The sequence below is a fragment of the Adiantum capillus-veneris genome, chromosome 6, assembly GCF_014529385.1.
Source record: "Adiantum capillus-veneris isolate H3 chromosome 6, ASM1452938v2, whole genome shotgun sequence".
In the NCBI taxonomy this organism is placed as follows: domain Eukaryota; kingdom Viridiplantae; phylum Streptophyta; class Polypodiopsida; order Polypodiales; family Pteridaceae; genus Adiantum; species Adiantum capillus-veneris.
This window is the reverse complement of record NC_140936.1, coordinates 91,878,574-91,898,015: the sequence shown is the minus strand read 5'-3', so window position 1 is coordinate 91,898,015 and position 19,442 is coordinate 91,878,574. Positions and strand designations below refer to the sequence as shown.

The 19,442-nt window shown below is 43.3% G+C and overlaps 1 protein-coding gene and 1 non-coding gene across 2 annotated transcripts; both read right to left on the bottom strand.

Annotated features, from left to right (window-relative positions):
* Positions 1 to 17,890: 17,890 nt before the first annotated feature.
* LOC147455889 (RNase MRP) lies at positions 17,891 to 18,171 on the bottom strand. The gene has a single exon (XR_015188525.1).
* Positions 18,172 to 18,596: 425 nt separating this feature from the next.
* LOC147455888 (uncharacterized) lies at positions 18,597 to 19,189 on the bottom strand. Its single transcript, XM_086513778.1, has 2 exons — positions 19,177 to 19,189; positions 18,597 to 19,141 (listed from the first exon to the last, which is right to left on the bottom strand). Exons 1-2 carry the CDS (start codon positions 19,187 to 19,189, stop codon positions 18,597 to 18,599), a joined length of 558 nt encoding a protein of 185 aa, XP_086369904.1.
* Positions 19,190 to 19,442: the final 253 nt, after the last annotated feature.

Genomic DNA, 19,442 nt, shown 5'->3' with positions numbered 1-19,442 from the left:
AACTGCTTCAGCCCACCTGGTCATGTAGTCCACACCCATGATGATATACAATTTACCTGATTGGCTCCTTGGAAAAGGCCCAATGGAATCAATTCTCCATTTCTCAAATGGTCCATATGAGATTTTAGGAGTCTGTGGCGCATATGTGAGCCTCCTATCACTAGCCTTTTGACACTCTTTGCATGTTTTGCACCAGTGATGCACATGCCTCTGTAAACTAGGCCACACAAACCTAGCTTGTAGAACCTTCCTACTGGTGATGTCAAGTGCAAAGTTCCCTCCACAAAAACACCATCATGGCAACTTGTAATTATTTCTATGATTTCTCTAGAGAGAGGTACACGCCGACGAATTTGATCCTTATTCTTGCACTAGAGGTCGTCAGTCTCATAAGGCGGTATTTTGTTGCCTTGCGCATAAGCCGCTGCTTTTGGCCCTTAGTAAGATCTTTAGGACACTCTTCTGTGTCCAAGAAACGCATGATTTCAAGCATAGCATCATTACCTTGAAAGAGAGGCAGCTTCAACTTGATAGCACCCACCACTGGAACATCTTGTAGCTTCTCTCTAGCTAGAGCATCTTCTTCTTGATTTTTAGCTCGAGGGACATGATGTAATTGTACAACTTGAAACTTCCCTAAAAGTTCCTTAACCTTGCGCAAATGGCCTAGCAAGCTATGATTTTTACAAGACCAAGTTCCTTGTATTTGTTCTATTAAAGCATGGCATCACCAAATACATTTAACCGTTGAACACCTTGTGTCATGCACCACTCTAACCCAAGAGTTAAGGCTGCATATTCTGCATCATTGTTAGAGTGGGAATCTAAGAGATTCCCAATGGATAAAACCTTATCCCCTTGCTCGTTGAAGATGACAATGCCTACTGCTACTTTGTCCACTTTCCTCTTATAGGCTCCATCAAAGAAAAGAGAGTGAGCCTCCTCTACCTTCGGGACTTCCAACACAGGTGTAATCTCTTGATCGTTTGGCTTTATCTTTAGCTTCTTTTCATACTGGAGATGAGTGAGAATACCTCCTAGACTGGCCCTTGTGGAGTTCTCCACTTGCATTGTCTAGTCAAACTCTTGCAGCCTTGTGAGCCATTTGGAAATCCTAGAACAAACATCCATGTGCTGGATTACATAAGGAAATACTTCTTCCATTGTTAAGATTATGAATGGTCTAGACAATAAATAAGAGCAAAATTTGGTGGTAGCAAACATTAATGCAAGCACCATGTGCTCCTCTGTCGTGTATCCATTTTCTGATGGAGTCATCATGCGACTAGAGAAGTAGATAGGATACATGAAAGAAGTTTGAGGATCCTTTTGCATCAATACAGCCCCAAGTGTATCATTGCCCACACTAGGGCTTACATTAAATGGCTTGTCCCACTTTGGAGGTGCTATGGTGGGAAGTGAGGCTAGAATTGTTTTACCTCATTGAACTGTTGTTCATTTTCTTCATTCCAAGTGAAGATCTCTTGATGGGTAACTTGCTGCAAAGGGAGAACCACTTGGGAGAGCAAGTGAATGAATCTGCTCAAATACCTCAACTTTTGAAGAAAAGAGACCAACTGCTTTGTTGTGGTGGGAGAGGTCAAAGCCACCAAGGATTGAACCTTGCTTGGGCCAGCTTCAATGCGCTTGGCAGAGATCACATTTAACCTTGCTTTCACCAATGTGGCATTTCTCCACATTGAGTTGGCCACCCAAATCTTGTATCCAAGCTAGACCTTCGTAAACTTTCTCCAAATGAAGAGAGCAAGAGCTATAGATACAAAAGTCATCAATAAAGATGCGGATTGATTCTCCAAAGAATGGCTCAAAAACAAATGTCACATATCGTTGAAAAGTGGCTGGGGCATTAGTGAGACCAAATGGCATAACTCTGTAAGCAAAACATCCCCATGGTGTGATGAAGGTTGTCTTCTTTTGATCTTCTCCAGCGATGCTAATTTGGAAGTAGCTTGAGTCGCCATCACATACCGTGTAGCTCTCATGTCCTGCTACCTCATTGAGAATTTCATCTTGAAAAGGAAGAGGAAAATGGTCCCTCTTTGTGGCTGCATTAAGAGGTTTGTAATCAACAAAAACCCTCCACTTACCATTCTTCTTTGGTGTGACTACCACTGGAGAAACCCACTCTGAGTCTTTAACAGGATAGATGAAACCTGCTTCTAGCAATTTTCTCACCTCTTTGAGTAGGGCGTCTTGTTGAATTACTCCTAGCCGCCTGAGCTTCTGCACTACAGGTTTACTTCCCTCCTTAAGCTTAATGTGATGTTGGACTACTGTGATGCCAGTGATTTTATCATATTCATCAATGAACAATGTGGTCAAATTACTTAGCATCAAAATATAATCTTCACGCTCCTTCCCACACAACTCACTAGAGAGAATTTGATGTAGCTTACTTGCTTCTACCAGAGGCTGTATACCTGGTTTCTTCCCTTGGTTTGATGATGAGGCATCAGGTTTCTCCATCTTCTTAGGGTCCTTGAGAATGATCCCCATCACCTCAATGCTACTGTCACTTTCTTCACACTGTTGACTCCTCCTCTGAAGTGGTTGAAGAGTCCACTAGAAAACTCATCCATAGAGGTTTCTAGATCCATGTCGCATTGCCAACCTGTCTTCATGTCATAAATTATTGGCTTCCCTTTGGCATCCTTCATTTGGATTATGCCGGTGTCCCAGTCCTGCTTAGCTCTCATAGCCATAAGCCAAGGCCTCCCTAGAATGATAGGATAGCCCTTCCCTTTGTGCGGCATGACAAAGATGTCCACATCTACCTCAGTGTTGAACGCCTTTATCCTGACTGAATTTATAACACCAACACATTGAACTTTTACATTATTTGCCATTTTGGCTCGGCATAGTGCTGGCCGACTCACCTCTAAACCCAAACGGTGCATCATTTTTTCACTCATGATGCATATTTGTGCGCCACCATCGATGTAGATATTGGAGATGTGTTGTCCTTTGATGTGAGCATCCATCACACTGGTAATATGTCATCTAGATTCCTCCCAGAGATAGCCCCATCTGTCTTTGGCTTTGGTCCTCTCGTACTAACCATCTTTGTCCATTGTCTCCTCACCCTAGGTGCTAGGTGGAGTAACTAGGGCCAGGTGATTTTTGGGCCCTGCACAGAAACATCTTGAACCAAATCATATGGTTTAGAACATTCACCCAAAGAGAAATATACAATGTCAATTTTATGTTGTGACTTGGACGGCTTTTTGCTAGATTCTCCCTTCGCTTTCATCTTTTTTTCCTTTTGGGAAGATTCACCATTCCTAGCACGCTTTACCCCCATGGCATCTACTCCTTTAGACTTGGTCTTACCTTTCGCCACTCCCTTGATGTCCTCCTCCACTTTCTCCTTTCCCCTACCTTCAAGACTGATGACACTTACTACCTGATTGCCAACTGGTGGTGGTGGTGGTGGATGTGGTTGAATGGGTGGTTGTGGGATTTGCACGGGTGGTGCTTGTTGTGGTGCCCTCGGTGGTGGTGGTCTTACTTTGGGTGGTGAAACCTGGTTTTTTTTGGCTCCTTTGTTGAAATTTTTCCTCCTTGGGTGTGGATAGTAATACATGCCATGACCATCCTCCCCAGAATTGTAGCAGTGATATTCTTTGTTTTGCCTTCGTTGTCCTCTCCCTTGCTCTTGGTTGCGATTGTGTGCATGCCCTTGTTGCACCAAATGGACTGAGAGATTCTCAAGCTGGTTGGTGACTTGATTGAGCAGGTCTTGCTGATCTTCAATTGGTTCTTGTGTTTGAATCCTCTAGGCAGCTGTTGTAGGTGGTGCTAGAGGTGGTTGGGTCCTAATGGCTTCCTCTTCATTAACATTCCGGGCTTATAGGTGCAACTTCTTGTATTTAAGGCAGGCCACTTCAACTGCTAAGCTCATACGTAGCAGGAAACCTTCCCTTCACCTTCTCTTTAAGAGTTGGCCATAACCCAGCCACAAACCGATCCTTCTTTAGGATATCAGGTGCCCCCTCATCCTCTCTTAGTGATGCACCCCATTGCCCCCATAGATCTACAAACTTTGACTCATATGATGCGTACTCTAGCATGCTACCTTGCTTCAACTCCGTCAAAAATTTCCATAGCTTCTCTGATGTTGTGCCCTCTCCAAAATGCTTGACAAAGGCTGCTCTTAATAAGTCCCACCGTTCCATGGTTGCTTGTGTCAAGGCATTGTACCATGATCTTGCCTACACCTTCATTAGAAGTGGGAAGATGTGCAAGCGTGAAGCATCATCATCTCTCGCATAGATGACACATGCTATTTCCAAGTTGTCTAAAAAGTCTGCAGCATCCTCCCCCATCTTACTGGTAAAGGTTGAAAATGATACACTTGCCATTGTGAGAGTGAGAAAATTAACTCGACTTAGAAATCTTTTTTTTTTTTTTTTTTGGTAAAGATTCAATACATGGATGCTTGGTAGATGGAAAACATACTATACAAGGATGAAAATAACTACATCAAAATATACTTCATGATTAATCATAGGGAGGATAAAGGGTGGAGAAGAGGTGTTTATCTCTTGCAGTCGTTCTCTACCAAACATGGTTGTAATGATCTGCTGATAAAACATCTTGCTGTCCAAGATTACTTTGATTGATTGAATTCGTTGTGGTGCATAAGTTTGGTCCCTTGCAAAAGGTTGATGCGCTGGATCCATCACATGATAATGCGGAAAGTCTCTCTCCTTTGTGGTGGAAGGTTATAGTCGGAGGTGTAGAGCTCTTGGTAGTTGAGGTCAAATTCATAGTACCACAGGACAAGGTTGTCTTTGTCTTCTAGCTCTTGGACTCCCCCTCTAGCAATCTCTTGGAAAAGCTTGAACTCTCTCTCTTTGAGCAACTTCACTTTCCTGCAAGATAGAGTGCCATCTAGTGTATACACTGGTGTGATGAGGTAGGTGGTGAGTCTTACTACTTGTATTAATCCAAGTTGGATGGATACATAGCAAGTTGTAAAGTCGTCATCGTAGCCTTGATCCACAAGTAACACTCCTTGAAGGTGGAGGGTCTTGTCTTTCCACCAAGCAAGCCTCGTGTCAAAGACCTTGTCCATGACAAGCTCCACCACTTCACTCCGTAGACGACGTAGAATCCATGCTGTTGTTTCTAGCTCCTGGCTCATGAGATGAGAGTGAGGTATAAAAAGACTTTGGAAGATTTACCCTTTTGTTTTGAAGACGGGGTGATTGTGGGCGCTGGAAAACCCTCCACTCTTTTGGTGCAAGGGAGAGGGAGGGACCACGCATTCGTAGTAGCTTCTTCAAGTTGTGAAGGCTTGTTGTGGGTGTAGATGGAGTAAAGATGGGAGTGTAGATGTAGAGATGCCTGGTGCTACTTGAAAGCCTACTGAAGTAAGAACGCCCGTGCGGATGTCGAGGAAGAAAATGATGGATTTTTCTTCACTTTGGGTTGCACTCATGTCGAAGATGTGGGTTTTGGCTACAATGTGAGCATGATGCAGCTTGTGCCTTGATTTTACGCTTACGAGGATGATGAGAAATGTAAACAATTTGAGTAAGGAAAGAGGGTCTTACCACCTCAACACCCTGGCAAGAGTGTCTTGATGACTTGCATCAAGCTTTCTTGAAGCTCCTCCTCTTCGGTGGTCCAGTTAGAGAATTCAAGAAGCCACTCATCCACCATGAGAGAAGTAAACATGTTAGTATTGTAAATTGAAGGTTTCAAGAGCCTTCCTCCCTGGGGGCACCAAATGAGAGGCGGAAGTGCAATATAGACCCAGTGGCCTCTTACACCAAGACTATACACAATGGCCTCATCATGTGAGGTACACAATAGGGCACCACCTAGCAAGATATGCGGCTAGGACGCATACATATACACAATCAAACATGCCTTGGAAAAAAAATTCCAGATCCACGCCCAAGTGTGGAATGGGATGGTCGGAGAACAAGGTCAGAGGAATGGTGAGTGAATGAGAATGGGCTTGCTACTCGTGCATGTAATAAGGAAGATAATGAGGTAAGGGAAACATGCAAGTATGCTCACTTCTCATAAAAGAGGTGGCGAATCCACACACCTCAAGATGAAAGTAGCAAGAGGATAGGAGTATGAGAGGGAGAGAGAGAGTATGTATGGTGGTGAATCCACACACCTTAACATAAGCAAACAATGGCAAGAACAAGCATAAACCATACTCACAGTGAAGTATATCCCAAGCAACACAAGATATGACACCAAAATGGAGTGTGTTGATTGCTTACAAAAGATGAATACATTAAGTAGCTTATGGCGAGAAGAGGAGAAGGGAACAAGACCATAGGAGGCATAATGGAGAGATGGGAATTGATGGCGAGGAATATCATGAGTGTATCCACCATTCTTCTTCTTGAAATTGTACCTTCAACCCTTCATTACAAGTGTGTGGAGGTATGGTACTCATTTCTTGTGCATGGTGATGGTGTTGTGATTATGTGATTAGGGTTCATGCTACTAGCATCTAGCACAAGGGTGTGTATGTGTAGGTGTGTGTGTGTCTTGTGTCAAAGAGAAGGACTCCTTTTATAGGCCAAAAGAGTGATTAGGAAAGAGTTTATGAGAAAGAGGAGTTATTACAGAGTAACCTCAGTTAGAGGCATTCCCCCAATGAGAGAGCTCCATGTGCCTTGCTTATTGATTAATTTCCTCCTAACCGCCCTCATTATGGCAAGCTTTGTTTCCATGCCACCCTCCATAGCTTGAGTCCAAGAGAATCATAAAAAAATACAACAATAATGGATAGGAAACTGTAGGAAATTGTGTGTGTGGAGTTGGATAACCATGACTTTTTCCCAAGTGGACATATAGGCTCCAGCATTTCAATCATACCTCCCAAACCGTAGCCCCAAAAATTATTTAAAAAATAAGGGCTGAAATATCAGCTCCACACCTACAACTTTACTGTTGAAAACGTTTTGCAAATCGGAATGAAAAAAATAGGCAAAAATCCCACAAAAATATGTGTCTGTCTTTTCCTCTCCAAAAGTCTTTCAGGTGGCCCCCTCTTGACTTCATGTGCAAGCCTTGTGTCCACAAGTGAATTATGTTTGAATTTGATAATATTTTGTTGAATCCAACTCCATAATGCATAAGATTGTCCTCCCTTTCACTATTGACTTTTACTCTTCACCTATAGTAACCGTCAGGTAGTGAACGTCGGGTAGAATCAGTATCTAGTGATTTTTTTTTCATATGGTTTGTTCGTACCTCTCCTTAGCACCCGTACCCAATGCCAAAGACGCATAGAGAAAATTGTTTCTCAATCAAAATTAGCCTTTCTACGTTTAGTGGGAGGGGGTGCCCACCACACAATCTTGTAATAACTTTCATTGCAAACAGTGGGAACTTTGCATTGTCCTCGGAGTATTCCTTGTGGCATTGTCCTTGGAGTATTCCTTGTGGTATATTACGATCTACAAAACAATAGTAAAACATTTATGGGCCATAAGTGACATGAGTACAATTGCCAAGTACTTGAATTGTTTCTACAAACCTTTTTGTGGTTGAAACGCCCGATGTAGTGAGACAACACCGCATCCTTACCTTCTACTCCAATGGCAAGCCCTTGCCATGAGCCTCCCGCTCTTCTCTAAGGAAACTATCGTCATACATTAGCACCTATCAAACAAAAATATTGATCATGATATTTTATCATTGGGTCTCCAATACCATATGAATGCCTTTAAAAATTACCATCTAATTCTCGTCCATTTCCAGCATCGACGTTCCCCACAAGTGAATAGACTGACTATTCATTACCTGAGCTCTCGGTGCCACACGCCTACCCATGTTTTCCAAGACAAGTAGTTTTGTTGTCAATTGAAACTCCTCATCTGTTGGAAAATTGGCCTCTCCGGCCTTCACTTCACTGAATATATCTTTGATCAGTTTCCACCCTAAAGTAAATTGTGTGTCGTGGATAGTTGTGTCAGTAATAAGATGTTGGTCCACTCCATCGTCATCCACAAATCCCTTGTCTGCCTCACAAAAATTTGCAATTGTGACTAGGCAGTAGTCCTCCCATATATTCAGCTCATGTATGATACTTGTGAGTAGAACGTAGCGGGTGTCGCCTGCCATAGCAAACCTGGGAGCGCAATTCATAGGCAAAGTCACTTCCTTATTTGGGATTTCTTGCTTGCATCCTGCATCCGCAAGAGAAGAAAGAGTTAGGCCCGCATCAAATGTTTCCTTTAATACCTCTACCTGCTCTTCTTTTGGGTCAAACTGCTCCTCCGCATCCTCTACCTCTTCCTCCGACACCAATGAACAACTACTAAAAGATCCATCTACAAGTAGAAGCAACAGACAAACCCGTGGTAGAATTTCACTAAGTAAAACTTTTTTAAGTGCTTCATACACCTGTCTTGTACAAGCAGTGCATTGGAGGGACACTTTTCTAGACAACGATTGAGTCTCCTTGCCGCACTCTTGTCAGGGTCAAGGTCGGCTGGGATGCATATATCTCATGCCATCAATTGTCATGGAATTGTCACAAATGGCTGCCTCATACTGTTGCAAATGGGTTTGTAGGTACTCAAATGAGCAATCTATGATCCTGTGTATAGAAAACTCTGCATTAAACATTCCTAATAGTTCTGGTACATGGTGATGAGCACGGGCGTTGTATAAGAACGTGAATAGTTTTTCTTCACATGTATCCTTGCCCACATGTATGTCTCCAGGACTATGATCCCCATGACTGAAAGAAAAAGCAAGCCAAAACTACTATTCAAAATTGGTTTGTATTTGGTGTCATAACCAAGCGAATATTGAGCCTCAAGTATCCCTCAAGGTCTCTATTCCCTTGGTTTTGTCCCATGCACTAATGTCATAATAGGTGACATTACTTGAGTCAGAACCAGGAAAATAGGGTCCCCAAGAATCTCCGAAGGGCCCTATTCGCTTGGTTCTGACCCAACTTGAATTTACGTTGTACCCACGTCCATTGGGAACAGGTGGAATTGAACAGAGCATTTAATGTTCTCAGTAAATGCTCTGTATCCTCGCCCACATCGTCTGTCTTCAGGACTATGATCCCCATGACTGAAAGAAAAAGAAATCCAAAACTACTATTCAAAATTGGTATGTATTTGGTGTCATAACCAAGCGAATATTGAGCCTCGAGTATCCCTCAAGGTCTCTATTCTCTTGGTTATGTCCCGTGTGCTAATGTCATAATAGGTGATGTCACTTGAGTCAGAACCAGGAAAATAGGGTCCCCAATAATCTTCAAAGGGCCCTATTTGCTTACTTCTAACCCAAGTTGAATTTACGTTGTACCCACTTCGGAACAGGTGGATTGGAACAGAGCATTTAATGTTATCAGTAAAAGATACATAGTCACTATGCCCAAACATAGCATTGAATAACAACTCAAGCACGGTCACATAAGGAGTAATTATTCCAACCATGCGGTGCGAGACTTCTAATCTTACCCTAACGACCACTCTTGGCCCTTGGAGTGTTGTTCCCCTTGTGTTGTAACCGTGTAATGTAGTGGCTTCGGTGCGCACACAATTAACAATACACAGGTAGGGGAGGGAGAGAGAGAGAGAGAGAGAGAGAGAGAGAGAGAGAGAGAGAGAGAGAGAGAGAGAGAAGGGGGGGGGGGGGGGGGGGGGAAGAAAGAACCTGTCTTTGTAGTATCCAATGGCACCGAGTTGGATGGTGATGTCGCAGGTCGCTGAGACCAAGAACCAAAAGGTGGCCAGGAAGAAGAAGACAAAAATACGAAGGCAAGGGTGATGGCAACGCGGCAGCAAATGAATCAAACTAGTGGAGGTCGCTCAACGTAGGATCAGAAGAGATGTCCAAGGGGAAGAGTGTTGAAAAGGTGAAGGCAAGGGCGATCTGTTTGCTCTACTTGGAGATGGAGATGGCGATTGCAACGAGGATCGGCGTCTGACTCTAAATGTTCACTCGAAAAAGGCACATGGGTTGTGCTCACAAGGACAACCAGTAATAAACGGGCTCAGATTTCCATGCAGTATGATCTACCAACCACAATATCGGGTGTAATCATGCACATAAGTGAATTTGTCACCCTCACCGATGTAAGCATTCTAAGTTTAGAGGCAGTACCCCCGCCAAACATTTTAACTATACCCTCACCCCAGATGAGCACTCTTCTGCCTCTTTTCGCATCCTGTACTGCCCAGCGTTTTTAACTCTGACCCTGTTGACACTACGCGATAAGCAAACCATCTCTTTTGTGCTCCCAACCCTTTTTGTGCATCTCCTCTTACTCTCTAGTGCTCCTCCTTTTTGCGCATCCTCCTCTTACTCCTGTTCTGCAACACTTTAGTGACGTAGAACTCTACACACAGTGAAGAGATATGCTACTACACTTTTGTGTACTTGTATTTTGTGTGGTCAGTACCAAGCGAATAAGGGAAGACAAACTCTGTTCGTTGCGCCTGTTCGCTTGGTACTGACCATCATCTTTATTAGTGATATTTGCTATTACACTTTTTTGAGGTCAGTACCAAGAAAATAAGGGAAGGCAAACTCTATTTGTTTCACCTGTTTGCTTGGTACTCACCATAGTCTTTATTAATGATGTTTGCTATTACATTTTCTGAGGTCAGTACCAAGCAAATAAGGGAAGGCAAACTCTATTGGTTGCACCTGTTCGCTTGGTACTGACGTCAAAAAATATTAATGATGTCTGCTATTACACTTTTCACAAGGTCAGTACCAAGAGAATAATGGAAAGCAAACTCTGTTCGTTGCACATTTTTGCTTGGTACTGACCATCGTCTTTATTAATGATGTTTGCTATTATACTTTTCTCATGTGAGTACCAAGCGAGTAGAGGCAATACAACCATATTTGGTGCATTTCTTTGCTTCGTGCTAACCCTAGAAATCTTAGGTCCCTTGTGCAACAAATGACATGTCGTTTGCTGTTATGCTAGTTGAAGAGATGCCTCGTGAAAAGGCCACACCTAGAAGGGCAACAGGTGACTCTTTGAATGCTCAAGCAAGAAGACGCCGATATGAGGCGCACAGAGGTGTACTGCAATACCTGCAAAGGATCAAACGACACATGCAACCAGCCATTCCACATCTTCCTTTCCAACGCGTAGTGCGAGATATTTGCGAGCATTAGAGAGTGGCCATGCAATGGGCTAGCAGTGCACCTCTCTACCTGCAAGAAATTGCAGAAGACTACCTCGTTCAATTCTTTAGTGATGGATATATCCTGGCTGCCCATGCACACCGCGTTACTATCATGCCGTGGGATTTTGATACTCTTTGAAGGTTGCACTTCCGCTACAATGGGCTGCTTCAGTCAGTACCTATCGGAGATAGTAGAATCATGGATATTCTGAACATCCCCCTTCTCCATTCTCGTGCACGACAGACAGAACCTTTTAGGGCTGGACTAAAGAGTAGAATGACATGATCACGGGTCGAGAGGAATGACGCAGATGGGCAGGCTGAGCCAACCGATGAGGGGCATGAGCAGGCCAGGGTGGACCCTGAGGCGGTCATTGAAGAAATAGAGACAATTATGGAGGAACCCGTTATGAAGCAAAATCAGCAATGCATGGAGGATCCAAAGCCTCTGCTTGTAAGGGAGGATCCTGTGCCTGTAAGGGAGGAGCCCGTGCCTGTAAGGGAGGAACTTTTTCCTGTTAGGGAGGAGCCTTTGCCATTAAGGGAGGAGAATGAGGCAGCCACATATAAAGCTCAAGAAAGGCAAGGGAAAGTCTCTGCCTCACAAGGGCCATCTAACGAGGAGCCTTTATCACAGGAGTTGTTTATTTTGGAGCAAATCAACGAAGAGAACAAAGAGGATTTGAAAGTTTTGATCAGTGCAGTGCCCCTGCATGCACACATACTGTTGCTTGGAAGGTCAGAGGAGGCCTGCATTTTCAACCTCGATCAACAAGACTTTTTGTGCATGCACAGTTTCTCCAACTCCAACGCAACGGATGCAATCATCAACATTGATTTGTGGTACTTCTCAAGCTCTTTATAAGTCACGCTTGGTTCATTAAATGGCTCACTTTCATTAAGACATGGGTCAATACCAAGTGATGTCTTATGGAATTGGATAGTGATACCACTCACTCGGTATTGACCCATGTCCTCGCGACAGTCATCAACGTTGCTATGTGTTACATCTCAAGTTTTTCTTTATAAATCACGCTTGGTTCATAAGATGGCTCACTACCGCTAAGACATGGGTCAATACCAAGCGAGTCAGTGGCTTATGGAATTCGATAGCTACCCCAGTCGCTTGGTATTGACTCATGAGTTTGTGGCAGTGAGCCTGCTGAAATATCTTAGGTCTAATCTCTGCCATTGATTCATGTTAGGTACGCTATCTCGCTTCTCCCCGCCGTTGAGGTTCATAACAAAATATACATAATAGATCCACTGATCTTGCTTATGTTGCAGAACAATGGAGTTTCCTTTTTGGCTCTGATGGACTGGTTTAGCAGAGTAAATTTTGATCTAGCATGTTTTCTGGTCACTGCATACAATCAATTGTGAGTTTATTCTTGCCTTGTAAAAACCATGTTGGATTTAGAATCTTTCTCCTTATATTTGATGGTTTTGGTGTAGTGATCATTGAAGTCTATTGTTATTTGATATTGAAGATAAGATTGTCTACTACACAAACTTCGGGCAACGCAGGTTGTTTCACGGTCGTGTAAAAACGTAAGGCACATCTGGGTACATTTGGAAGTAGTATCTTTTTGTAATGTGTTACTGACTCAAGTGGTTACGTATGTAGTGCCACAAAAAAACTTGTATGCTATGTAGAGCATGTTTTGTTACAACATGATCTAGGGACTACTATCCGACAGGAACGGGTCACTGTGCCCACACAGGTTGATGACTATAGTTGTGGCTGGCAAACTTGTTTGAATGCCTTGTTGCTCCTCAATCAAATTTTGGATGTACCAAACGTAAGTAATCATGTTGTTTCATTATTTGTTTGCTGCAACGTTTGTATTTAAAGAAGCAACATCTCTACTTACTTTCCTATTATCACGCTTCTACAGGAACTTTAATTACATAACTACACCCCCAACGATTTGCGACATTGTTCTATAATGGCCATCCAGCATATTATAATCTCGGTGAACAGACGTACAAGAGAGTAAGAGGCAAGAGCTGAGGAGTTCGAAACAGGCTCGTATTGACAAAATGACATAGCGCTACAATCAACTCAAGAGGAGGTTCAAAATATGCAAGAAGCAATAAAATCAATATTATGCGGACGCCGCAGAAGTAGAGGAATGGGCTACACGTTAGCGGCAAGAGAAAGAACATAGGGAAGCTTCACAGGTGCAAGATGCATGGGAAGCCATGGAAGAGGCCCATGATTTCGAACAACGTGAAAGGATGTCCGAGACCAGCATCCCCGGAGGCAAAAGTAGCAGCAACCGGGGAAGAGGGCAGGGGAGTAGTAGCAGGAACCGAGGGTGAGGGCAGGGGACCAGTGGCAGCAACTGCAGAAGAGGACAGGGGACCAACGACACCAACCGGGGGAGAGGACAGGGGAGCAGTAGCAGGGGAAGGGAGCAATAACTTGTATACATCTTGACAAAAACAACACAATTTGTAAAGTTTTGAGATAATGAAAAGTGTACATTTTTTAAGCATTGTTTGAGCGGCACAAAATGTCTCTGTATTAGTCATTTTGAAGAGTACATCATGGTTTGCATGGCATCAAAGCTCATTGCATGCACAAGGTATGTGACCTAGCTTCTGGTGGAAGCAATTAATTGAAGTGTATTTGAGAAGGACTCATTGCCCAATGTTGTTTTCTCCTTGCGTCTTGGAATTTGAGAAGAAGAAAGAGTTAGATTCTATGTCTTAATGTATTAAAAAGACAATCAAAATTCATCCATTCAGTAAGCACCTTTCTATTGTTGAGACTGAATGCATGAGTGGAAGTTTTTCACATGTAAGATCTACCTTGAGCCGTGTAAGAGTTGTGCTTGACATTGTATCCATCACAGTAAGTAGGCTATTTCGAAAGTAGAGCTCCATTGATAAAGGTTTGTTCTCGAGGCTAGACTTTGTATCTGGGTCGAGTGGAATAAGCTGCCCACTAAGAAGATGATATCTAAAATAGAAAAACGAAACTATGAAATTTTGAGAGCTTATAATGAACTTGCAAATTATGGACTTCTTTTGCAAAATACAATTTTTTCCCTGTGACTGTTTCCTATCCCAATTATCATCTAAAAGGTCCAAACAGCTCTCAGACTTGCAAATAAACATTGTTGTGATAGTTCTTATTTGCTCATCAAAGAAGAAATCTACAAACACTTCAAGAGGCATAAGTAATGTGAGCCGAACTATTTTTGTTGCAATTGAATACTTGAGGGACTTTTGTATATCCTGAAACAACCTATTCCTAAAGATTTCACTAGTTTGCAAAGTTGGCAGAGACCAATCCTTGCTGCCAAAGGATGGAAGTCACAAAAGAGCTACACGACCCCAACCAAAGGAAGTTCTCAGTTCCAAATATGAAATATCATAAAAGAATATTCCATTATTTGCAAGTTCCTTGTGTTGTCTTCCTTGATACATTTTCTCATCAATAAATGCATGGAAAGCATCAAAAATCCCAACTATACTCTCAACTGGTTGCCAATCCGTCCTATTCGATGTATAAATATCTGAAACATACCAAAGATGATATCCACCATTAACATTTGAATATAATCATGCACTAAGGGAGATGCTCAAAATAACTTACAGTCGGGTCGAGGCCGTGGAAAACTTGGAGGAGATGTTTGCAACCTTAAGTCTGCATGTTGGAAAGCATGTTGTATGAGGACCTCTTTCACCCGCTTGCTTTGTGCACACACTTTAAACTCTTTAGCTTGTCCCTTGAAAGCCTCCACGGAATCATTGAGTTGCCTCCTCTTCCTCCTACTAGTTTGTAGCAGAACCCAACTTCCGATAGTTATTCGAGATGGTATCCATGCTTGATCATTTGTAGTATAACTGTTAAAAATGCTAACAGATTCAATGGTAGTGCTAGGCCTTCAAGAAGTAGTCATGGTGTGCACTAGAATACACACAAAGGTTAGCGCAAATATGAAAAAGGGAAGAAGTTTTGAGAGGTAAGTAGAGCTACTCAAAGTCATATTTGGGCGGAAACATAGATACCAAATAGAGTCTTCAATGAAAGTTTTGAAATTTGTCGGTATACAGTTAGTATGACTTATGGCATTTATGCCTTGAAAGCATGAAATTGTACAATTTCATGAACAAAAATAATATTTTCTCCCTTTTTTCTAAAAGAGCTTGGCTCCAAAATGTCGATTCTCAACGTAACGTTAGCCTCTTCCTCATTGGCCAAGCATCACTCTCTCTACAGAACGGAAAGGCCCAAAAGTGAGTCTAACTTTCTCCTAATGTGGCACTTAAACTGGTATGGTTGGTGTTGATAGCCTACCAACTACTGGTACTTTGGATCCTTTCAAAGCTCGGGTTCATGGAGGGAGGCAAAGCGGCCTCAGCTTATGTCTGGCTCAGGTAGGTTGGAAGTGTGCTGGCTCGCTCCCACTGAAGTGAAATTCTCCCTATCCATAATAGAGAGGAAGTGGATGGGTGGGCCAACTGATCCCTACACAGGGTCTGGTGCTCTGCTAGTTATTTTATCATAAACTCTTTTTTTGATGTTATGGTATACCTAGACTTTTTCATTGCATTAATACATTTAGATGGGCATTTAAAGATTATTTGTGTCATCTTCTCATGTCTCTGTGCACTCTATTTCACCCTCCACTACATTCTCTCTCTCTCTCTCTCTCTCTCTCTCTCTCTCTCTCTCTCTCTCTCTCTTCCCACAATGCGGTGTACACATATATTCACCCTCCACAATGTTATATTTTTCTTGAGTACGCTTTCATTGATAACACCCATTCAGGGGTAGCACTAGTCGCTAGTGTAAAGAAAGAGGATGCAAGAGAGCTACACAAGACAAGCACAAAGCACACAGAGATGGAAAGCTTCTTCTTCTTCTCACAGAAAAGAGAGTACAAAATGACTAAGTGCTAAAAATGAAAAGTAGCACATATGTACATGCTGTCACTAAGTGTGAACTTGCTAGAAGCGTACTAGGCTGGCACTATAAGTGTAGTCCAGCTGTAGAATCATTGGCAGAGATCCTCCGTGTCGGTCACCTAACGCGCTAGTGAGTAAATGCCATAAGCGGCCAAGACCCGTAGTGGATGCCAGCTCAAGATGTAGAGCTCGCCATCTCAACACTCCGCCTCAAGCTCTGCATGTCGCAGAGTCCAAGCATAGTCCGGAAACGTCGAAGCTTCTCAGTTACGAGGGCCTTGGTAAAGATATCCGCTATCTACTCCTCTGTGCTGACGTAGACCAAGTCGATGTCGCTCGCCAACACTCGCTCTCGAACGTAGTGGTAATGGACCTCTATGTGCTTGGTCCTGGCATGGAACACTCGGTTCCTAGCCAACTGCATGCTGCTGAGGTTTTCACAATGGATGACAATCTGCTGGTCCACCTGCACTCTCAAGTCCTCAAGTAATGTGCGTAGCCAAGCTTCCTCGCACGCCACAACTGCTGCACCTCTGTACTCGGCCTCTGTGCTCGATAAAGCAACCGTAGGTTGCTTTTTGCTGCTCCAAGTAACAGCAGCACTCCCAAAAGAGAACATGAAGCCACTCGTAGATCTCCTATCAACAATGCTACCTGCCCAATCTGCATCTGTATACCCAGACAATGCTAATGGCACATCTGCTGCATAGAACAATGCGTAGTCAAGAGTCCCTTGCACATACCAAAGTGTGCGTCATACTCCATCCAAATGTGGCTTCCTCGGAAGCTGCATGAACTGACTCTCCAAGCCTACTATGTAGCTCAAGTCTGGCCTCGTGATAGTCAAGCAGATTAGACTACCCACAATCTTCCTGTGCATCTTGACATCCTCAACAACATCACCCTTCTCTGCACTCAGCTTTGCATTCACATCCAAGGGAATAGAAATTGGCTTACAATCAGCCATACCATACTTTGACAACATGTCCAAAGCATACTGTCTCTGTGACAACCATGTTATAGAATTGATATTTTATTATCTATTGCAGCTGACAGGTGGCAAAAGCATCAGTAGATAATGGATTATGCAGAAGGATGTTACATGTTATGTATTGGTTATTCAAGTGCTCTCCTCTTTTCTCTTCTCTTCTCTCTCACTGTGCCGGCGTAGCACTCCGCTCTAGGAGGTGCACCTGCACGTGCTCTCTCAATCGCTCTCTCTCTCTCTGTCTTTCTTTGTTCGTGTATCTTGCGATCATGCAACCACTTGATTGTGACAGGTATGCCGATTAGTATATTCTATGCTATTTATTATGTTATTTCGGGTATGTCGCAGGGGAGCCACGCATCTGTTTGTAGCAGTGGTATCAGAGCTTAGGATATGCTCCAAAACTAAAGATTTTAACCAATACCAGCTAAATATTTTTCTTCTTACATTTAGATTCCATTAATTGCTTCAATGTGTAGTTAATGATTTTTTCTGAATTAAAAAGAGTGCTCTCTTTATTGTCATAATATAGTGATTATTAGTATAATTATGCTAATTAATTGTATTAGTAGAATAGGTTAAACTTAATCTATGGCGATACTCGGGAACAAGAAAAGAATAGTACGTGTCATTAGATAGGATGTCATGAAATTAGAATCTCTGAAGGTTCGGCTATGACTCACAACATAGGATAAAAGGTGAGGGAAGTTCGTAATCGACGAGTGAGATCTTAATTAGCAGGGTTTGATATAGTAGTGTGAGGTTTCAATTTTCTAGCTGATAAGTAATCCACCAAATAAATAAATAAATAAATGGCAAGGAGGGAGTAAGCCCCGTTCTGTTGCAAGCGAGAGTGCATGACTGTGGTATAGTCAGCTGCTCCCCGGTATGACGTTCCAGTGGAAAGGGGCTCCACACTTGTCTCAGCCCCAAGTATCCAGCTAACGCCAAATGGAAGGAGGTCTGTCCTTTCAGGCTCACATTTGTATGCAAGGAGGCCTCACCCTCTACAGGCGGCCCCCTAACTCAGGGACTTTCACTCGGCCCGTCTGCATAAGCAGGGTGGGAAGCCGAAGCACTCCTCCTTCCTTGCCCTATCTCTCCTAACCATGCAACAAGCATGAACAACCACGACCCACCAATTCTTGGACTGCCATGTAGCGGTCGAAAACAAACCTGAAGCGCTGCCTTCCTCTTTCCCCGTCATTCACCTAACAAGCAGACAAAGCAGTTGATCTCTCTCTTTCTCATCCTCTCTTTCGTGCCAACCACCCACCTTGTATTGTTCTCAGCTTCTCATATTCACCTACCTGCCATGCAGTGGGCATTTGCCAATCTCCGATTCTCCCTTTCTCTCTTTAGCGTCTACCCAATGACTCAGTCTCTCCTTCGCGCGACTCAGTGGCCTCATGCTCTCACACCTAGCAGCCACATACACACATGCACCAACCTAATCCGCAAACTCTCCAACAACCCCCTTTTTTTTTGGCCAATCTATTACCCACCGCTCCCTTTTTCTCTCAGTCGATTAACGACTTTGAGTCCCCTCTAAGTCGATTAACTTTTCGAGGACGAGGAGAACATAGCGACATCACATGACACAAATTTGCAAAGAAGATCTCGTCACGAGTAGGATCCGGTATTTCGACTTCATGGACTTGAGGAGAATCAGCAGGAAGGTGCAGAAACTCATACGCATCAAGTATATCAAGCGTATGAATGGAGAAAGTGACATTATTTTTGGAAAGAATCGACATGACTGAAGCATGATTACCATTTTCTCGTCGGTTGACTGCTATGGGTGGAGAAGGTGAAGTAGGGAAGTGTCGGGAACCACCATCTGCAAGTGCATCAGATTTGTGGTCGGCAAGAGAATCAACAATTTCAGCTTGCAGGAGATTTCCAACCCCATTCGAAGAAGGAGCAGCCCAACACATGGATGATACGAGAATGGCAGAGGTACTTGTATCTCCTTGACTCGCCAAGAGAGAGCCTTCACTAGGGTCTTCAGTTACTTGCAGGGATTTAACTTCTGCAACGTCTCCTCTTTGGATGGGCGGGAGGCAGCCCGCAATTGCTCCGTTTATTGAGGGCAAGAGCTGGCCCACTTCATCTCTTTCCAACTGCGCACGCTCAGAGGATGAGGGCGCTTCTTCATCTTGGCGAAGCAGATATTGGGTTGGCTTAGAGGTCACGGTATTAAACTTTGCATCTTGGCCATCTGAATCTTTGCTTTCTCCACGTGACGGCAAGAGGCTGCTCGTTGTAGTTTGCAGGTTCTCATGAGGCTTAAAGGATGCTCATTTGCTCTTTCCACTGCTCACTGCCATCGTCGTCATCATCGTGACATCTGTAATTGATATCAT